The sequence below is a fragment of the Urocampus carinirostris genome, chromosome 9 (genome assembly GCF_059441175.1).
Source record: "Urocampus carinirostris isolate Australia breed hairy pipefish chromosome 9, RoL_Ucar_1.0, whole genome shotgun sequence".
Taxonomy (NCBI): Eukaryota; Metazoa; Chordata; class Actinopteri; order Syngnathiformes; family Syngnathidae; genus Urocampus; species Urocampus carinirostris.
Window position 1 is genome coordinate 28,364,392 of NC_142357.1, and position 20,255 is coordinate 28,384,646.

General features: G+C 38.6%; 1 protein-coding gene across 1 annotated transcript in view; it reads left to right on the forward strand.

The window, feature by feature from the left end:
- Positions 1-20,255, forward strand: part of ergic1 (endoplasmic reticulum-golgi intermediate compartment 1) — a 65,268-nt gene that overhangs the window by 28,964 nt on the left and 16,049 nt on the right. Inside the window, exons 3-4 of the mRNA XM_088343429.1 lie at positions 7,905-7,977; positions 10,351-10,445. Coding sequence (XP_088199555.1) covers positions 7,905-7,977; positions 10,351-10,445 — 168 coding nt within the window. The remainder of the gene's footprint in view (positions 1-7,904; positions 7,978-10,350; positions 10,446-20,255) is intronic.

A 20,255-nucleotide genomic window follows, 5' to 3' on the forward strand; every position in this document is an offset into this window, starting at 1 on the left:
ACTGAGGCAGCGTTGGAAGAGGCAATAGTTAATAGTGAGGCAGCAGGTCTGGCCTACTGCTACAGCTAAGCCAACAAGATTGAAGATTTTCTTTATTGTCATTAACATACAATTATAATAAAATTTTTCTCTGCAACCTCTTTACAAAGAAAGTTTAAATTTACAAAGGGAGTTCAAAAATTTAAAAGCAGTGTATAGAATAGAATAGAATATACCTTTATTATCATTGTTACAAAATGGGTTGAACATATTGTGAGAACAAAATTGGACGTGGCACTCCAGTTTCACATTTTAAGATAAAGCTAGATAGATAAAGGGTAATTTACACAATATTTACACAAAGTGTGGGCATGTAGGGTGTTTACATACAGTTTTGGGATCGTATTAGTGCAATATGCGGTAGAGCAAAATAGGCAACATTGTGCAAAGTAAGAACCGGCATGAATACAATTTTACATTTGAATGAGGTAGTGTGTTTGCAAGAGTTTCAGTTTTTTGTGCAGTGTGTGTTAAGGGTGGTGATGGCTCTGGGGAAGAAACTATCTCTGAGTCTGTTTGTTTTTGTTTTGTGGGACCTGTAGCGTCTGCCAGAAGGCAGCAGGTCAAAGAGGTGGTGGCTGGGGTGAGAAAAGTCCTCAATGATGTTTTCTGCTCTGCTGAGGTAGCGAGAGCAGGCAATGTCCTCCAGACTGGGTAGAGAGCAACCAACGATTCTTAGGGCTGTGTTGATGACCCTCTGAACTGTTTTCCTGTCTGCTGCCGTGCAACCAGCATGCCACACCATAATGCAGTATGTCAGAATGCTCTCCACTGTGGCTCTGTAGAAGGATACAGTATAATACAATCATATACAGTATATGTATATTATGTACACAAAAATACTGTATGCATGTTTGTAAATGTTTTTTTTCAAGATGATTTTGTGTTGGATATGTACATCAAGGTGCGACTGAGAAGTGAAGTGCATTGTGCTGTGGCTCACAGCCTATGAGTTATCCCGCGGTCCGGGTGGGCGGATGGGGGCCGATGAGCTTGACAGCTCTAGGAAAAAAACTGTTAGTGGTGGCATGGACAATCCTGTAGTGCTCCTGATGAAAGCGGTACAAAACAGTCTGTTGCCCGGGTGGCTGGGGCCCGTGGCGATGGCTTTTGCTCTCCTCTTGACTCGGCCCCTACATATGGATTCCAAATCAGGGAGAGGGGCGGTCCACAATGCCCCAGACAGTCCTTACCACCCGCACCAGGTGTTTCCTTTCCTGTGCAGTGCAGTTGTCATACCACACAGTCAGGTTGAGGCAGAGGATGCTCTTGATGCTTGCTTTTTAAAAGTTGAGGAGCAGCCGAGGGGAGTGACCAGCTGGTTTCTTGAGGAAGAAGTTTCTTTGCTAGAGCCTTCTTTACCAGGTGGCAAGTGTTGGTAGACCAGGAGAAGTCAGGAGAGGAGGGGGGGGCATGGTCAGTTTTTCTGGACCTCGTGAAGTCTTCTTAGTGTTCAGCAATAGGTTGTTTGCTAAAAACCACCGTGAGAGCTGTTGTTTCATCTCTGTATTGGTTCTCATTTCTGCCTAAGATAAAACCCGCTGCTGTAGAGTTGTCCGCGAATTAAACTACTCTCTCAAGCTACACCTACCGACCCTGTATTTCACTAACACCATTAACATTAATCTGTTGACCTGGAGCTACAACTTGTGGGAAACCACCACATTTAGGACAGTTGTATTCTAATAATCGCAGAGACCTGGCTGAAGTCAAGGGTACCCGATGCTAGCCAGACGCTCTCTAAATCTCTTTCTTACTCTGACAGGCGAAGCCCTCCAATTTGGTTTTATTCTTGTACTTTTGTTTTTTTATGAAAGGTGAACATATTTTGTGTTGCTAAAATAGTGGAGAGGGCTATTTTCCTTAATCAATTTAAAGGGACTCTGTGTATCATTTAGCGCCTCCTAGTATTAAAACCACGTCAGTAAAAAAATAATACTGATCTATATTAAGAAATAAAAATCGATGAGCCTTCATATAAATGAGCATCTTTTTAAACACTCGTCTGTCGTGAAATTTGTATTGATCTTAGAAGAATTTAATCCCCCTATGTTCCTGCTCGATTCCAAGAGCCAAGAAGAAATCCACAGCGTTCTCCATTCTGGCCAGGGTGCTGTGGAATTCTCTTCCCTCTGAGATTCGATCTGAAACCTCAGTGGAAGTGTTTGAATCTAGGCTTAAAACATGCTTCTATTCTGTAGTTTATGAATGTTGACCTAAAAAAGCTGTCAACCAGAGATTCTGTTATTACCTATATTTAATGTTAATGATGTCAGTGTATTGTCTATAGAGGGCTTTGAGACTTCTAGTGATTAAAGGTCATACAAATAAACACCACTAGCAATAAAGACCATTCGTTTAACTGCAGTTCTGTGTTCAGTGGTTTTATGCGTAGATCTAAGTTTTTTTGATTAATTGCTATACAAATAAACATGACTTGACTTTTCAAAACACGTTTTTGTCGTAGCTGGATGAGTCGTACCTTTTCCTGTGTGTTAGTCTTAATGTCATAGCCAGCTCAGTAATTAATCATATTTAAGAAAAGTAATTATTTCCCATTGTTAAAGAGTGAATAATTAAAATCCCCACACACCCCAATCGTACACGTGCTGTCTTAGCTAGTTTAGTTAAGTACCCTGACAACAGTTTTAATGATGCCCGCAGGCACTTAGGTTTGCTTTTCCTCCCGCGTCATGTGTTTGTCACCCTCTAAGTCATCTTTTAATCATTTAACATTTCCTCCACTTTAGAAGTTCACATGACACTCTGTTATCTTGTAATGTTGGACAAAAGCCCCCGCTGAGGTGACTTAATCAGGGTTTGGACGGATGCTTGAAATCTTTGAAAATGCTTGAATTTAAATGTTATGTTTTTAAGGTTTGAAAAGTGTTTGAATTTTAAGCAACGTGCTCTCTTTCTCACACTCCCTTTCCATCTTTTCTTTCTTTTTTCTTTCAGGCTTTCTTTCTACCACTCTTCTTTTTTCTTTTCCTCTCTTTTTCTTTCACTTTGATTGTCTCTTCATTATTATCTTGTTTTCTTTTCGTTTTCCCCTTTTCTTTGTTTCTCTTGTTTCCTATTTTTCTTAACCTCTTTCTACTTTCTATTTTTCTCATTTTCTTTTTCAATCTTTTTCTTTCTTCTTTATTTCTGTCTTTCCTTCCTTCTTTCTTTCGTCTTCCTTTCTCTTACTTTCATTTTTTTTAATCTCTTTCTCTTTCTGTCTGACTTTCCTTCTTTCTTTGGCTCGCTTTCCCTTTTTTCTGTTTCTGTTTTTCCTCTCGCTCTCTTTCTCTATTTATTCCTCTCTGTCTTTTTCTCACTTTAATTTTCCCTCTCTCTTCATCGTATTTTCTTTCTTTTCCTGTCTCTCTGTCTTTTTCTCTAATTTGACTCTCTCTTGCTCTCTCTCTCATCCTTATTTTTTTTTTCTTTCTAACTTTATTCTTCACTCGTCCTCTCTTCCTATTTATTTCTTTCCCTCTTTTACTTTTGATCTCTTTCTACTTTTCTTTCCCTCTTTCAACCTGTTTTCCCTCTTTCTATCGTTTTCTTTCTTCCTTTGTGTATTCCTTTCTCTTGCATTATTTGTCTTTCTTTATCTCTTTCTCTCTCCCTCCATCTTTATCTTTCTTTTTATCTCTCTCCTTCTGTTTCTCTTTCTCTTATTTGACTCTCTCTCATGCTTATCTTTCTTTTTTTTTAACTTTATTTTTCCCTCATTCCCTCTCTTGTGAGTTCTTTCTTTCCCTCTTTCCACTTTCTATCTCTATCTTTGTATTTTCTCTTTCAACCTCTTTTTCCCTCTTTCTTTCTTTTTCTTTCTTCCATTGTATCTTCTTTTCTCTTTCCTTTTCCGTCTTTCTTCCGGTTATCTCTTTCTCCATCACTCCCTCCTTCTTTCTTTCTCACTTTCTCTCTTTGTTTGTCTTTAATCTACTAGTCCTGCCCCCATCAAATGAATGAATGAATGAATGAAAACTTTATTCGAACATCAAAATGAAAAATCAACTGAACAAAAACAATAACTCAACAACAAAATAAGGTTACATAATATGTTCGAAATCATTATTTCTACTGTGTGAACCCTGAGATTAATGTAATCTAATGTAATTGGAAAAATTGGAATATTGGCTTTGAAAGTCCTTAAAAACTGTGTACGAACCCCTGCATAATGCTGCCGATAGCAACCTTTTTCCTGAATGACAGGGAGGAGAACCGGGGCCACTAAAGATGTCCGTTTCCCACTTCGGAGGAAAAGGATGCGAGAGGTTCCTCGGCCCCGGTCCGCCGCCCTTTCCTGTCGCCATCTACTGTCTGGCAAAGGCCAAACAGGTTGTTGTGTTGTGGATGTCGGGCCGACCCGCCTCAGAGGTCTAGAAACAACCTTTCACATCACAAAAGACCCAATGTTTGAACCCCCCGGGGCGGCCATCGCTCCGTTTTAGCACCGCATTCCTTCGGGGGGTCGGTATTTGCGTTAAACAATGCGTCCGTTTTTAAACACTGTTTTTTCCGGACAAGGGATGCGTAATATTTGCGCCGCCTGCCAGGGCCGATAGAAAACTCTCATTGTTCTTGTCGGGTGTTTAAAATGTGCCGTCGGCCAGCGTTAGTGTTTACAGAGTGGGGTCTCGCACTCAATTGACCTGGGGGCTGCCGAAGCTAGGGTCTCGGTGAGGTTTTCCAGGAAAAGGTTCAGATAAAATGTTCCCAAATCTAGTTGTTTGAAAATCCCTACACAAGATAGGATTTAATGATAAAAATTCATATGAATTCATATGAAAATCAATCAATGAAAAAATCATCCATAATAGGGCAGCTTTTAAAGGGATAAGTGTGTAATATTCATTTTAAAAATAAAATTGGATATATTTAAATATCAAGCAAAAATACTGTATGAACACTATTATTTAAAAGTGAGTTTTTCGAAATTATCGGTGGGTCAAAAAGTTTTTATTTACTTTACATAACATAAGCCTCACTTTTGTTTATCTTTCGTGTTTTTGTTTCTTTCAAAACCGTTTTTTCCTTCTTTTCTTTGTCTCTTCCTTTCTCTTACTTTTCGCTTTTTCTTTCCTTTTTTCTTGATATATTTTCTGTTTCCATTGTTTTTCCTTTTTCTCTTATTGTTCCCCTCTTTTTTCATTTTCTTTTATTTTACTTTTCCCTTTTTTTGCCTATTTCATTTCTCATCTCATCTCATCTCATTAGCTGTACCGCTTATCCTCATTAGGGTCGTGGGGGGGCTGGAGCCCATCCCAGCCATCTCCGGGCAGTGGGCAGGGGACACCCTGAACTGGTTGCCAGCCAATCGCAGGGCACACGGGGACAGACAACTCACTCCCTTTTTCTTTTTTCCCTTTATTTGTCTTTATATTTTTATTTGATATCCTTCCGATTTTTTCTTTTTCCTTTTTCTCCCTTTCTTCTTTTCATTATTTCTGTTTTCCTTTTTCTAATTTTTCCCCTTCCTCTTTCTACTGCATATTGCACTGAAACGATCCCAAAACTGTAAGTAATCACCCAATGTAAATATCTTCTGCCTCTACATGCCCACACTTTCTTGTGTAAGTATTGCATAAATGATGTTTTTTTATCTTTTTAAATTGTTTTTTTAATCCTTACAGTTAAATGTGCAACTGGAGTGCCACGTCCAATTTAGTTGTCACAATATGTTCAACCCGTTTTGTAGCAATGCTAATAAAGGTATATTCTATTCTATTCTTTTTTTCTTGACTTTTTCTTTATATTCTTTTTTTTTTTAATTTTTTCCCATTCTTTTCTTTTCCTTTCTCCTTTTCCTATTACTTTTTCATGTTTTCCCTTTATTTTTTCATATCAAGGCAGAGGCCTCAAATTGTAATCTTGATGGCCACAATTGATCCCCCGGGGCTGCTAGCTTGATACGCCTAATGTACAGGATGTGTAACCTGGACGGGACCTCACTAATGTCCACCTCTAACCCTTGAGTACGACCTCATTTTATATTGCATTATTTGTCACTGTTTCCAACTGTACTTATTTTCCGCTGGCCTCGGGAAGTAAAACTTTAAGGTTGAAGCGCTGACTCGGCGCGTCCTTGCGACACCGTTGTTTGGGGCTTAAATATTACCTAAAGTGGATCCTCCGACAACCGCCGGACCACGTGATGGAGATCCTTGGAGACGGTTGCCGCGTAAACACGCCTCACCTATTTCGGTGGTTTGGATTATCACCACAGCCGTTCAACCGCTATTGTGGGAACCGGTTGAGCAGCTCCATCCTTTTCTTTTGGGGAGGGGAATTTTTAACCACGCCTTGGTTGATTCATTTCAATGAATTAACAAATAATCCTTGATAAGTTTGTTCTGTTTCATCTCTATTGGGTTAATATTGCCCTGACATTAGGGTGGTAACAAAATGTTCAAGTATTCAGGCTAAGAGAAAAAAGGTTTCACTTAACATTGCCAGTTGCATTTTTTGAATAAAATGGCTAAAGGTTCTCTCAGGTGGTTCTTCCTTTTCCATATGCGAGGGCATCCATTAAAAGCGAATTGAAATAAAAAAAATTCACGGTTTCCCTACCTAGGAGATTGTTTTTTTTTTGTTTCAGTGTATAATAAAGTATTTCATTGTCTAATTATTGTAAAACAAAATAAAGTTTTTTTTTCCACAGATTTTGTCTATCACAGTTACATTTTGGAACCTAACCCCCGATATAAACAAGGGATTACTGTTTTGTAAAATCCATTGGAAGAGGGGACACTATTACAAAGGGGGGTAGAGAAAAGGAGAGAAGGAAAGGAGTGAGAGAGCAAAAGAGACCCAAAAATGAAAAAGAGAAGATAAAAGAATAGGAAAGTGGGGAAAAGAGAAAAAAAACAGAGAAGGGGTCCTCCTTCGTGGTAAAAAGTGACCGAAAAAAAGCGTTCCGACCATTTTCTCAACGGCATCGAGCTTTCTTCTTCCACTTTAATTTACAAAGAAACGACTCGCCTCTTCTTTACACTTTACACCAACCATATTGAATGGATGCACGAAATATTAAATAATAATAATGACGTTCTTAGTGCGCCAGCAATACATTACTCATTGTTACGATTACACAAGAAAAAGTAAAAGCCGGATTTCTTCTTCAGGGTGGTTGCTGGGTAAAAGAAGGACTACAGTAATGTCCTCTACTCGGATAAAGGTGCACACAATACAAAATCTAACACTCAGCAATGTCCGGATATTTTTTGACATCCTGAATATTTTTTTGTATCTACCGTTTTTCGTAACTGGAATGGTCGTAAGTAGGGGAGCTCTGTACAATTTAATGAATATCACTTGATTGACTCACTTTTAGATAAAGAACCCATCAGTAGAGAATTACTAACCTAAACCAGTAAAAGTTGATATAGATAGTCCCAAACCTGACAAATGAACGCACAAATTTTTTCATCCACTGTTTAAATCCCACCATTTTGTACAAATTAAGGACTTCATTAGAACATTTTATACAGATTCCTCGAGTCACAAACTTTTTCTCCTTCTCAGGAAACATTTAGACGGGCGTTTTGCCGGATTTTGTGAGCTCACCTCCTTTTCACCACTGTGATGGCATTTAATGTGTAATTATGTGTGGGACGGTGTCTAAAAACAGTGTAACAGCAAGCTTGAGCTCTACCATTAGTGATTCTATTCGGGGATCCTATTTACAGCCTCCGTGATTTCATTCATGTCAGCACCGCGGATCATCCTCGCCTCCTCTTCATTTGCTTTGCATCATCTTTTAAAAATAGTCATGTCATTTGAGATTTGGACAAGTGCCATTTTGTGTGTGTGTGTGTGTGTGTGTGTGTGCTGTAAAGGTATTTATTTAAACTCTTCTCTTTTGACAGTTTCCATCCTGTGCTGTGTGGTCATACTCTTCCTCTTCCTCTCGGAGCTGACGGGATTCATAGCCACTGAAATGTAGGTGGCTTTTCTCAACGTTTATGTTGTCACATCCTGGAGGGCGAGTTGACACACTGACAAAAATGCTCCAAAACGTCATCAGCACTTTTTGATGCTTTTAGAAAGGACGGCAAAGGAAATTGAATTTGCTTTAGCATGTATTTACAGGGTGTCATTAGGGAAAAAAGGGACAAAGTAGGGTGGGATGAAATAACACGGAAATTACAATGGCTGGGAGAACGAAAAACTCAGAATAAGAATTGACAAGAACTGCTGATGGATAGCGACAATCGGGAAATATTGTTTCTTGTACCATCTCAACTGTTTTAATTCAAAAACTTAAGACAACCTTAAAAAATAACATTCTGCAATACTCTATGTGATGTCCCAACTTTTTTTTTATTATAAAAACACAAAAACAAATAAAATGCCGGACTGCGCAAAGCGTGTCAGATACATTTGCATTTCCTTTTTATTGCTAGTATGTTTTTGTCACAACTTCCTGCTAGATAGTCCAAGAATCATGGGAGCTTATAGCTATAAAATAGCTGGTGAGATGAAAAAATATAAGAACATTGTGAGTTTACATTTCTTGAACTGTCATCCAAGATGGCATGTAGCGTTAGGCTAGTGCTTCGAGTCGAGTCGAGTCAGGTCATGTTTATGTGGCGCTCTTAATCACAAGGAGTCTCAAAAGGCTGCACAGACCTCAGATTATTGCAAACTACAGACTATTATTACATCATCCCCTGAACATAATCCTGCAACTATTTGACTCTCTTAGATGCTTTGAATAGACCCTTCTATTTTTATCTTTTTGGGAGTTTGGGTTGACATTAGAACCATATCCCAAATGGTCCTTTTCTGACTTTCGCCATTTTCATTTTAGAATAAATATTTCTCATCCCCTGAACTCAGTTGGGCATTGTAAACACATACATGATCCTTGATTGACCAAGTATCATACAGGCCGCTTGAAATGTTTTTGTTATTTTAGCCATGAAAAATTCAGAAATCATGATATGAGTGATTACCCTGGCCCTTTTTTTCAGAACAACCCAAACTTTCAAGATCTGGCAACATCTACCATAAATATGTGTTAGAACAATGTAATAACAGTTTAGAATTTAAAAACACGTAAAAATTGACTTGGAGTTTTCAGGATTATAATAGAGACTCGAACCGAACATCATCCCCTCTAAAGCCTACGTGAGGGCAAGGAAAAACTCCACCTCGCCTAGCGCTGTTTGCAGTATTTTGTCACATTTTTTTTTATAAAGAACTTTGCTAGCACCTTGTTTTAAACCCATTTTTAGGACAGAAATGTCACTCAAGAAGAGCCTCAACACTTAAGCACTGCGAGAAGGAGAGAGATTTTGAGTGATATATTTATATTGGACACAGTTTTCGGCATTATTGTTTTTTCATAGATTTTATTGAATCATCAAACATCACACAGTGAAAAAATACATGGTGAAGAACAAGCTTTTTGTATGGAAAGTGGGTTTTGCAGTTTTGATGAATTTTGTCTTCAATTATGTAGCGTGGCACTCTCTCAAAATAAAAAATCATAATGATTTTGCTTTAATGGCTCTTTGAGTCAAAAAGGTTCCCGACCCTGGATCTACAGGTGTACCCATAAATCTCATGAAAGACTGTGACTAGGCAAAAAAGGAGACAAAAATGGTGTGTTTGGTCACTTCGAGTCTCCATACTTTCCTTCCTCGTGCTTTGTAGCACTTGTTTTCAGTTGCACGGCACAATACATTATGTGGTCAAAAGAAATACACATTGTTACCTGAAAAAACGTTTTATACAGAATAGAAAATTTGAGATTATTTTTACCAGATAATTTTGGGTTAGGGCGCTAGTTCTTCATGTTGATTACTATTGCACACTGCTGTTCCTTGTTTTTGACAATTACATCATTGTCGCTATCAGCCAATCATGTTGCTGTTCTTTGAATACCACACCCTTTAGAGCTGATCTGCTTGTATAACATATTTAAGTCAAGTTATTTTTTTCTTTGTATAGCCCTTAATCACAAGGAGTATCAAAGGGCGGCACAGACCACAGATTGTTGTAAACTACAGATTATTAATGAACTATCCCCTGATCTGAAACCTACATGAGGGCAAGGAAATACTCAAAAACCTCAACATGAGAAAAATGAAGAAACCTTGAGAAGGGACCGCACATGATGTAATCCCTCTTCCAGGATGACCAGGCTGCAAAAGCTGTTGCGATAGCAATTAATACGCAAACATTGTCAACAGGAAATATAGGTCATTCATAAGCTATTCTTTCTATTTGGCATCTCTGTCTTTGCCTAAGTCTGGAATGTATTTATTGTTATCATTTTTAACATTGGTGTGTTTTTTCTCCCCCTAGTGTAAACGAACTTTATGTGGACGATCCCGATAAAGACAGTGGTGGGAAGATCGAAGTGAGTTTAAACATCACTTTGCCAAACTTACACTGTGATTGTGAGTATAAACACAATATTTACACACACGCGCACCTCGTTTTCGCAACCTCCCGCTCGCATGCCGTCTATTTCCATCGCCTCTTTTATTTTAGACGGCTCACGCACACCATATCTTTGCTCGCCCTTCTTTTGATGCCGGTCAAAGTTTGCCGTTAACATGAAGCCACCTCCCCTTTGGTGTGCCGTGACGGTTTATTTTCTCCCCTCATGACTGCGTCTGCAAAGTATGCCGCCTGCCCGCCGCAAATCAAACGAGCAACGATGAAAACTCAGTGGACGGAAAAGCGAGTGAATAAAATCCACTCCAGATTGCCAAGGAAAAAGTTTTGGGTGCAGCTGTTGACCTTTTAGTTATGTATGACGAATTCAATTATGACACGCTCCATAAAACGACACTCAAACCTTAAAGGGACAAAGCACTATTTGCACTATAGCATCTTAATCCTATAACAATCCTGTAAAATTCCCCTAAAATCCCAACCCAAGAGGTATCCAAAGTATAAATTGAACGCTGTTGTTGAACCATTTGGAGGATCTGGACAGTTTAAAGGTACAATCTGACATTTAGACCCTACCTAAATGATCACTACAGGTGCTTCAAACCCTCAGTAATCTAAATTGGAACACACAGAAATAGAAGGTTTTAATCTCGCCTGTATTTCTTTTGTCGATTCCATGCCTGCAGAAGAGTGTAGCATGGGCATCTTAGCTGGAAAACTGCTGGGACAAAAGCTTAAACCTGTTTCCAGGTCAAAGTTGATCTCAATCTGAAAAACTAAACAATACTTAAGTCAAGTCATGTTTATTTGTATAGCCCTTAATCACAAGTAGTCTCAAAGAGCTGCACAGACCACAGACAAATTGCAAACTACAGACTTTTATTACACCATCCCCTGATCTAAAACCTACACGAAGGCAAGGAAAAACTAAAAAACGTCAGCCTGAGGAAAAGAAAGAAACCTTGAAGGGACCGCAGATGAGGTAATCCCCCTTCCAGGATGATTATGCTGCAATAGATGTTGCATTAACATTAACAATAATATTTTACACATTTTTATATCTTGAATTCAAAGAGTTTAAGATTTCCAATGATATGTGGCATTTAGGGCTGCAACAATCAATTATTTTCATAATCGATTAATCTGATGAGTATTTATTCAAATAATCGATGAATTCGATTTTAAAAACACGTTATCAATTTCCTCCTTCAAATATTGATATTTTGTGGAAAAGTAGGTTAATGGTGCACAAAACAGAATATTCTTGAATATTAAACTATAAAAGAAATTCGTGTTTGACAAATAACAAACACAATGCATACTAATGTATGTTTTAGACCTGCAGATATATAATGTATATATTCTGTAAAGTGCCATAAAAAGGCATCCTTGTTGTTTAAGCTTATGGAACAAGAAATAATTGCAAAGCTGAGAAACCCAGTGACACGTATCGACATTAACATTCCAAATCTTTGTCAAATAACTGAACAATAAACAAAAAAAACACATGCAATTTAATGGTATACACCTGCAAATGTTTAAGATAGGCTTGCCAAAAGATTAAAAATAGTTAATTTTGTTGTTTAAAGGGACATGATCTTTTGGAACAAAGAATAAATGTGAACGTGAAAACCCAGTAACATGATATTCAACTCTAAGAAGGAAAAATTAACCACTATCACCTCTGCTCACTAACTCACACACTCTTCCTTCTTTGAGAACTTTGCAAAAATGTGAGCATGTCAATGAGGACCTCAGCGATGACAGCTGCTTGTTGTGGCGTGCATGACGTTTCTTTCTCATCATGAAGCCTGTCATTGTTTGCTGTTTTCTGTTGAGATAAGAACGTGTAGTACGAGTATTATTATGGCACAATTTACAAGGACACAGTAATCACTCAGACTTTGCCAGTAAGGTAAAACTTGATGCTTAATGTTAAACTTGATAACACCATTGTGTGCAAGTATTTGTGTATATGTATATGATATTTTTTGGGTACTGTTTTTTGTGTATGAAAATTCAGTCTTTTTAAATAAAGCACAATTAAACACTGCTTAAGATGATTTCGCTGAAATAAAAAGTATCTCACCGACACAAGCGCGCAGTCATTAATCAGCTAAAAGACAAACGCTAACATCAGCTAGCTACCAGAAACAAAGGTTACGTTTCCTCACTTAAAAACCCAAATAACAAACATGAAAACCAATAGTGTAGTTGCTTACCCTGCAACTCAGCTCCCTTCATCCTCGTCGGTGACTCCATGTTTTGGTTTTTATTGCTGCCTCACCATCGATGTGCTCCCGTGCCATATCACTTATTTAATTTGTGAAGTGTGGAGTGCTCCCACACTTTTCGTTAAGACTGTTTTCTCCGTGTCCGTTATGTTACACGAGTTGAATTTACCGTAGTTTTTGAAAATCGTGGCTTAGGTCGCGCTCCACCTCGCCCTGTTATGCTCGCCGACTCGCACTGCTTGTGACGTCATTGGCGCATGCTGAGTGATGCATAAATCGCGCGACGCAACGAATCGATGAGCTAATTCGTTGCCAACGCTTTTAATCATCGATTTGAATCGATTTTAGCGATTTGTCGTTGCAGGCCTAGTGGCATGACCTATTTCAGTGACTGGTGACATTATACAGACATGTCTGTCATACAGACACGGCCGCCAGAATGTTAACAGGTTAATGCGACAGTGTGTATGTTTTAAGGTTAGGGTTAGCCCCTTCTAGTAATAAAAAAAAGACTGATTTCATTGTAAAAAAGAATATTGATTTGAATAATATGCAAAAACCCATGAATTATAACCCAAATGGGCATGTTTTAAATACTGGTACGCCTTAGAATTTGTATTTGTTTTACATAACATGATTCTCACCTGGAGAGATCCGACATGACTGTCTTGCTGCGACAGATACCCACAAAAAACAAAAACTTTGTGAAAACCTTGGTGAAAAAAATGGTGCAGTCTGGTCATTTTGACTTGCCGTAGTTTGTATTTTTTACTATGCTTTTTTTGCACTTGTTGCCATTTGTATTACACAATACAGCGACATCTCCTAGTCAGGTATTACAGGTTTACTTAAAAGCAGTGCTTCTAAATTATTTTCTGTCACGCCCCTCGTCGGAAGAAGGAATCCTCACTAGTAATCGCCCTAGTGTAGAGGAGGTGCACTTGCGCTTTATTCTGAAAGAATTAAAAATAAAGAATGAATCATCTCATCTCATTAGCTGCACCGCTTATCCTCAGTAGGGTTGCGGGGGTGCTGGAGCCCATCCCAGCAATCATTGGGCAGTGGGCAGGGGATATCATTCAAAAATTAATCTAACATCTGCTTGTGTTTTATTCAGTGCCTCCACGTGGTAAAAATTGCCATTCGTTAAAAAAAAAAACATTGATTTAAATAATTATCAAAAATACGTAAATTATAAATGTTCATTATTTTGTAATGATTGTAGGTTGAAGAATTTCGATTTTACATGACATGAGCCTCACTTTGAGAGTGATGAGAAAACTGTCTTCCATTTTGCTGCTACAGGGACCTGGTAAAACAAAAACCTGGTGAAAGTCTCGGGAAAAAATTGAAGAAAAATGGCGATTTCTGTTCTCTTTGAGCCTCTGTAGTTTGTTCTTTGTGTTCATTTGCACTCATTTTTGATTGCACAACAGAATACAGTGACACATAGTAGCCAAATATTACACACCTCCCCTTTCACTTTCATACTGAAGCGGGAGGCTCAAACTATCATAATGAGGGCCGCAAGTTTAAGACCCATGCTTCAAAGGAACAGTGTGTATTATTCAACACATACTTAAAAAAAACTTCATATTGATTTAAAAATGAGCAAAAACTAATGATCTGTCATTAAAACATGCATTTTTTAATGCGTGTAGGTTGAGAAATTAGCATTTATTTTACATATCCTGAACCTTTCTAAGAGGGACCTGACACAATTGTCTGACATCTTGCTGCTACGGGTACCCAAACACTAAAAAACATTGCAAAAGGCTGGGCAAATATATTGGAAGTAAAATGTTGTGGTTTGGTCATAAATTTTAAAATGTCCCTTTAAAGGTGGTGTCCATAACTTCAAAATAGTATACCTACTGATGCCATCTTCTGGCTGAAATCATGCTTGTTTTGCAGGTGCAACTACATGACTCTCTTAGATGCATTGAATAAACTCTTCTATTTTCATTTTATTGGGGGTTTGGTTTGACATTTGAACCATGTTCCAAACAGTCCCTTTCTTACTTTCGCCATTTTCGTCTTAGAACAAATCCCTCTCCTCCCCTGAACTCAGTTGGGCACTGTAAATACATACATAATCGTTGATTGACCAAGTATCGTACAGGCCGCTTGAAATGTTTTTGTTATTTTAGCCAAGGTAGAGTCATAAATCCTGTTGTGAGTGATTAACGTTGGCCCCTGTTCTTATAGAAGTCAAGTCATTTAAGTCAAGTCATTTTTATTTGTATAGCCCTAAATCACGAAGAGTCTCAAAGGGCTTCACAGATTAATATACTATATTACACAGACTATTTTTCAGAATATTATCATACATTCCCCTGCTCTGGAGCCGACGAAAAGAGTAGGTTATTCATATGCTATAGAGTAGAAGTGAGTTTTAAGCTTAGATTTAAACATTTCCACTGAGGTTGCAGATCGAATCTCAGGGGGAAGAGCATTCCACAGCACCGGTGCCCGGATGGAGAACGCTCTTGAACCAGCAGAACACTTCTTTGCTCTTGGGATCACCAGAAGACCGGCACTCTCAGAACGTAGGCTTCGGACCGGGACATAGGGGGAAATCAGATCTGAAAGATAAGAGGGAGCAAGTCCATGTATGATTTTGTATAATACTAAAAGAACCTTGAAATTACATTTAAGTCTAACTGGGAGCCAATGCAGGTTAGCCAAAATCGGTGTGATGTGATAGGACTTTTTTGTCCTAGTTAAAAGCCTCGCTGCGGCATTTTGTACCAGCTGAAGAGACTTGATTCTAGACTTTGGGAGACCAGCGAGTAGTGCATTACAGTAATCGAGACGGGCGGTAACAAACGCATGAATTATAATTTCCGCATCCGACTGAGACAGTATAGAACCAATTTTAGCAATGATACGAAGATGGAAGAAAGCGGTTCTAGTCATTTTCTTTACATGCCTTTCAAAGGATAGATCAGGGTCAAATATGACACCTACATTTTTAACTGAGTCACTCTGTGTGATGTGACATTTGTTAATGTTCACAGCAGATTTTGAGAATAAGTCACGGCATTTAGATGGACCAATGACTAACATTTCGGTCTTTTCAGAGTTAAGACGCAAGACATTGAGTGACATCCACTCTTTTATCTCAATGAGGCAGGCCTCCAAATTGCCACAGTTTAGTGTGGCAGATTCCTCCAACGGAAGATATAGTTGAGTGTCATCTGCGTAGCAGTGGAAACTGATATTGTACTTGCGAATAATATCACCTAAAGGAAGCATGTAAATGCTGAAATGAAGGGGGCCAAGAACTGAACCCTGCGGAACACCACAGGTAACATTAAAGGGCTCAGATGTCATTTCGCCATATTTAACACAGTGCGTCCTATCTGAGAGGTAGGATCTGAACCATGAGAGGACGGTTCCTGAGAAACCAATCCCTTTTTCCAACTGTTCTAGTAGGAAATTGTGGTGCACTGTGTCAAAAGCAGCACTAAGATCCAGCAGCAGCAAAAGTGATGAAGCGCCAGAATCCATTGCCAGTAGGAGATCATTTGTTACCTTGATCAGAGCTGTCTCAGTAGAGTGGTTAGCCCTGAATCCTGATTGCATAGATTCAAAAAGGTTATTCTCGGATATGAAATCATTCAGCTGCTGTGCCACTACTTTTTCAAGTACTTTAGAAAGGAAAGGTAGGTTTGACACAGGTCTATAATTACTTAAGATTTCTGGATCAAGGTTGGGTCGTTTCAGTGTGAACAACGCAAACTTTCAATATCTGGCAACATCTACCATAAATATGTGCTTAAAATTAAAAACAACACACAACAATCAACTTGGAGTTTTCAGTATTATAATAAAGTAGAGACTGGGACCGAACATGAACGCATTGTAAAACAACATAAACTGAAAATATGAGCTGTTATAGATCCATACAAAAATAGTTTTTGAGTTTTGCTCTCTCAGTTGTCCATATATTGTCAACTATTTTTCACCATGACCAGATGTTTTATGGTGAAGCAATTCCTGGAGACATAGACCCACATCATACATGAGCTATTAGTACCACGTTCTATTGTCCCTTTGACTATCAAAACTAATAATGTTCAAAGGATTCAAGTGTTTTTTTTTTGTTTATTTTTTAAATTGGTGACTGATAACAAAAAACGCTTTACAAAATGCATTACTTATTATGCCCCATCTGTGTCATTTCTTGCCTGTGATTGGTCTGTTGCCACACTGCGTGCCTGTGAGATGCGATTGTGGTAAGTTTCTGCCACCTTGTGGGGGTTTTGTAAAACTACTTTGATTTAATTCTTTTTTTTTTAAAATATAAATCAGTTAGGGTAATTTAAATAGCGCTGGTAAAATGGGGACACCGTCGCCCCCATGGATTAGTAAGGAATTTTAAGGACACCTCAAACTAGCACCCCACCTTTAGGGATTTTTGGAAGTCAGCTTGAACTGTCCTGCCCAAGTTCTAGTGCTTTTTTTTTTCAAGGGTTCCTCAAAGGTCGCCATCCATTGCAGAAGTATTAACGGAGATTTCCGTCATCTTGGCAGTTTTTTGCATTTTAACATCGCCTTCCTTCGCTGACCTTTATTGCATTTGTTGGAAACACAAACCCTGCCTCTTATAACCTCATCTCTATCATCCAGATTTACTTCTCGCTCACTTTTAATGTCTCAAAAAGGAAAAACACCGCTTCAGCTTGTCTGCGCTGTATTTTGAGATGGCCGCTGAAAAAGAAAGCGCAGCAAACGGGCGTCCAAAATGCATTCCGCGTCAAAGGTCAGATAGACGGTATGCTGGTGGGAAGTGGGGAGGTCTTTGGTCTTCGGGGGTCAACATGCCCCGCGCTTGTCGAAACGTAGCCCAGCTAGAAATAGGACACGCAATGTGGCCTGGGGGTGGCGGGACAGGAGTAGTGGTTAGTGACCATGGAAAAACATAAACAGAGGCTGGGTAGCGCGCCATACAAGTCGTCTTTTATGGATGACATATGTACGCTCGATAATTTTGGACCCTGTTAACTTTAAACTTTAGTAGACACTCGAAATAAGGAGAGAAGACACGAATTTTGGTCATGCAAGGAGGACAGGGAGGGAAGCCTTCAGATAAGAGAATTCCATTCTCTGTTCTGAGGCCCTTCCGTGACCACCTTTTGGTTCGAGAGCATTCTCCATTCGAGCATTTGACCAAACACACCATTTTTTTCTCCTTTTTTGCCCAGTCACAGTCTTTTATGAGATTTTTGGGTATCTGTACATCAAGGGTCGTGAACCTTTTTGACTCAAAAAACCATAAAAGCAAAACTATTTTGATTTTTTTTTGGGGGGGGGAGAGAGAGCCCCACCATATATTTGAAAACAAAACTCAACAAAACTGCCAAACCCACTTTCCAGACAAAGAGCTTATTTTTCACCATATTTTATTTTACTTTGTGATGTTGATTGACAAATGATTTGACAAAAATCTATGAAATAATCATGCCAGAACCCGTGTCCCATATAATTATGCCACTCAAAATGCATCTTCCTCCCGTAGTTATTTAAGTATTGAGGCTCACTTTGACTGTCATTTTTGTCGTAAATAATGGTTTTAAAACTAGGTGCGAGCAAAGTTGTTTTGAAAAAAATGTCACAAAATACTGCAAACAAGCATGCAACACATTTACTTTTAATGCAAATGACGCTGGGCGAGGTGGAGGAGGGCCCACTCTACCCATTCCTATCAGCCTACTAATCAAATTGCTCTAGGTGCTTTTCTAGAGCTTCTGGGCATTTTAAAATGGTTTTGTGGCTTTTTATCATTAAGTGTCACTATAACGAGCATAGGTTGTTGAATGAGCTTCCATATAAACGATTATTTAGCAATTTACTGCCAAAACATGGTCTGTTGGTGTGACACCTTGTCTGTGAACTGTAGTTAAAATTGTGTTCTATAAATACGCTGGAAACCCTATCAACTGCTGGTATATTATTGGCAACAATTCACTTTGTATGTTACAGTACAATGAGAAAATAATAAAATTCTATTTTTACCTATGAGCCATATATGGCCTGAGTGCCATAAGTTCCTGACGCCTGCTCTAGATGCAAGATGGCCGACGAATTTGTCAGATCGCTCTAGGTGCGGCTCATGTTATGTCAAGATAAGTACACATTTTTTAACGAAAGAGTATTTTTTTTTAAAACTCCATGTTTTTATGATATATATACTCCATGTATGTTTGCTAAGTTTTTTTTTTACCCCTGGTAGTTGGGAAGTAATTCACACTTTCCACTTAAATTACTATTGAAAAACAAATTATTGATAATTTTGTTCCTGGTTGTTACCAAAACATGTCATAGAAATAGGCAAACAATTGAATGTTTTTTTTCAAAATAAAGCAAATCACTGGATTCTTGCAGAAATTAGTACTTAATATAATAATAAATAATAACTTCATGAAAGCCCAAAAGACAATAATAGAGTTTTGTACAAGTTGTAAAAATAAAGCCCACTTTTGCTTCAGTGCTTTATTTTTTATGTTTAAGGTTTATATGAGTCTGTTTTAGGCTTGTATAAGAAAGCTGTATTGTTTTGTACGAAAAAAATACATTTTTCAGAAAATAATATGCTCTATAAAGATACATTTTCTAGTGGAAGCTAGCGCTCTTGTTGGTGATAGGAATGAGTGGAGAGGTGTTGTAAAAGGATAGTGGGATGTTTAGACGCGTTCTAAGGGATGGGCAGGGCACCTGTATGATGCGGCGGGGGTAAACCAGTGAAAGCTGTCGGGCCCTGCTGTTGAACAAAAGAGTGTGTTGTGTCACCCTGACCCGAGTGACACAGCCACTTTCTTGTGTCCTGTTTCATCTGGAGGGACGAAAGCATGACTAACTTAGGTGCCGAGGTGCCTAACTTGTTTGGGTGTTTGGGCATTTGGGTTGGCCATGGTCCAAAAATGTTTGTGTGTGTTTTTTGCGTTTTTTTCCCCCCTTTGTTTTCTTTCTTGTTGTATGTGTTTGTCTTGCTGTCGGCCACCCCACTTGACGGATATGACCAAGGTAGATAGAATAAGGATAAATAAAGTGAGGTTTAACTTACTTTTGGAAGATAAGCTTCAAGAGGTCCTCCTCTGTGGTAGAGAGTGGCGGGAAAAAAAATCGATCCAACCATTTTCTCAACCGCATCAAGCTTTCTTCTCCCACTCTCATTTAAAAAAGAGGCTCGCTTCTTCTTTACACGTTACACCAACCATATTAAATGGATGCACAAGATATTAAACCATAAAAATGTCAGTTCTTAGCGCAGGAGATACAGAATCGAATGTTTACACATGAACTAGGAAAAGGAAGGAGTATTTTTTTCTTCTTGTTGGATGCTGGGTGACCTCTCACAGCGCCACACAGTGGAAAGAAGCACTAGATTACTGTTCTCTACTCGGGGAAAAATGGTGCACAAAATACAAAATCTAACTTACAGCAATGTCCGGATATTTTTCGAAATCCCGAAAAAATGTTCGGATCTACCGTTATTTGTAAGTCAAATGGTCGTAAGTAGGGGACTGTCTGTATATCGAAGTAGTAGCTCTTCGCACCAATCAGTAACAA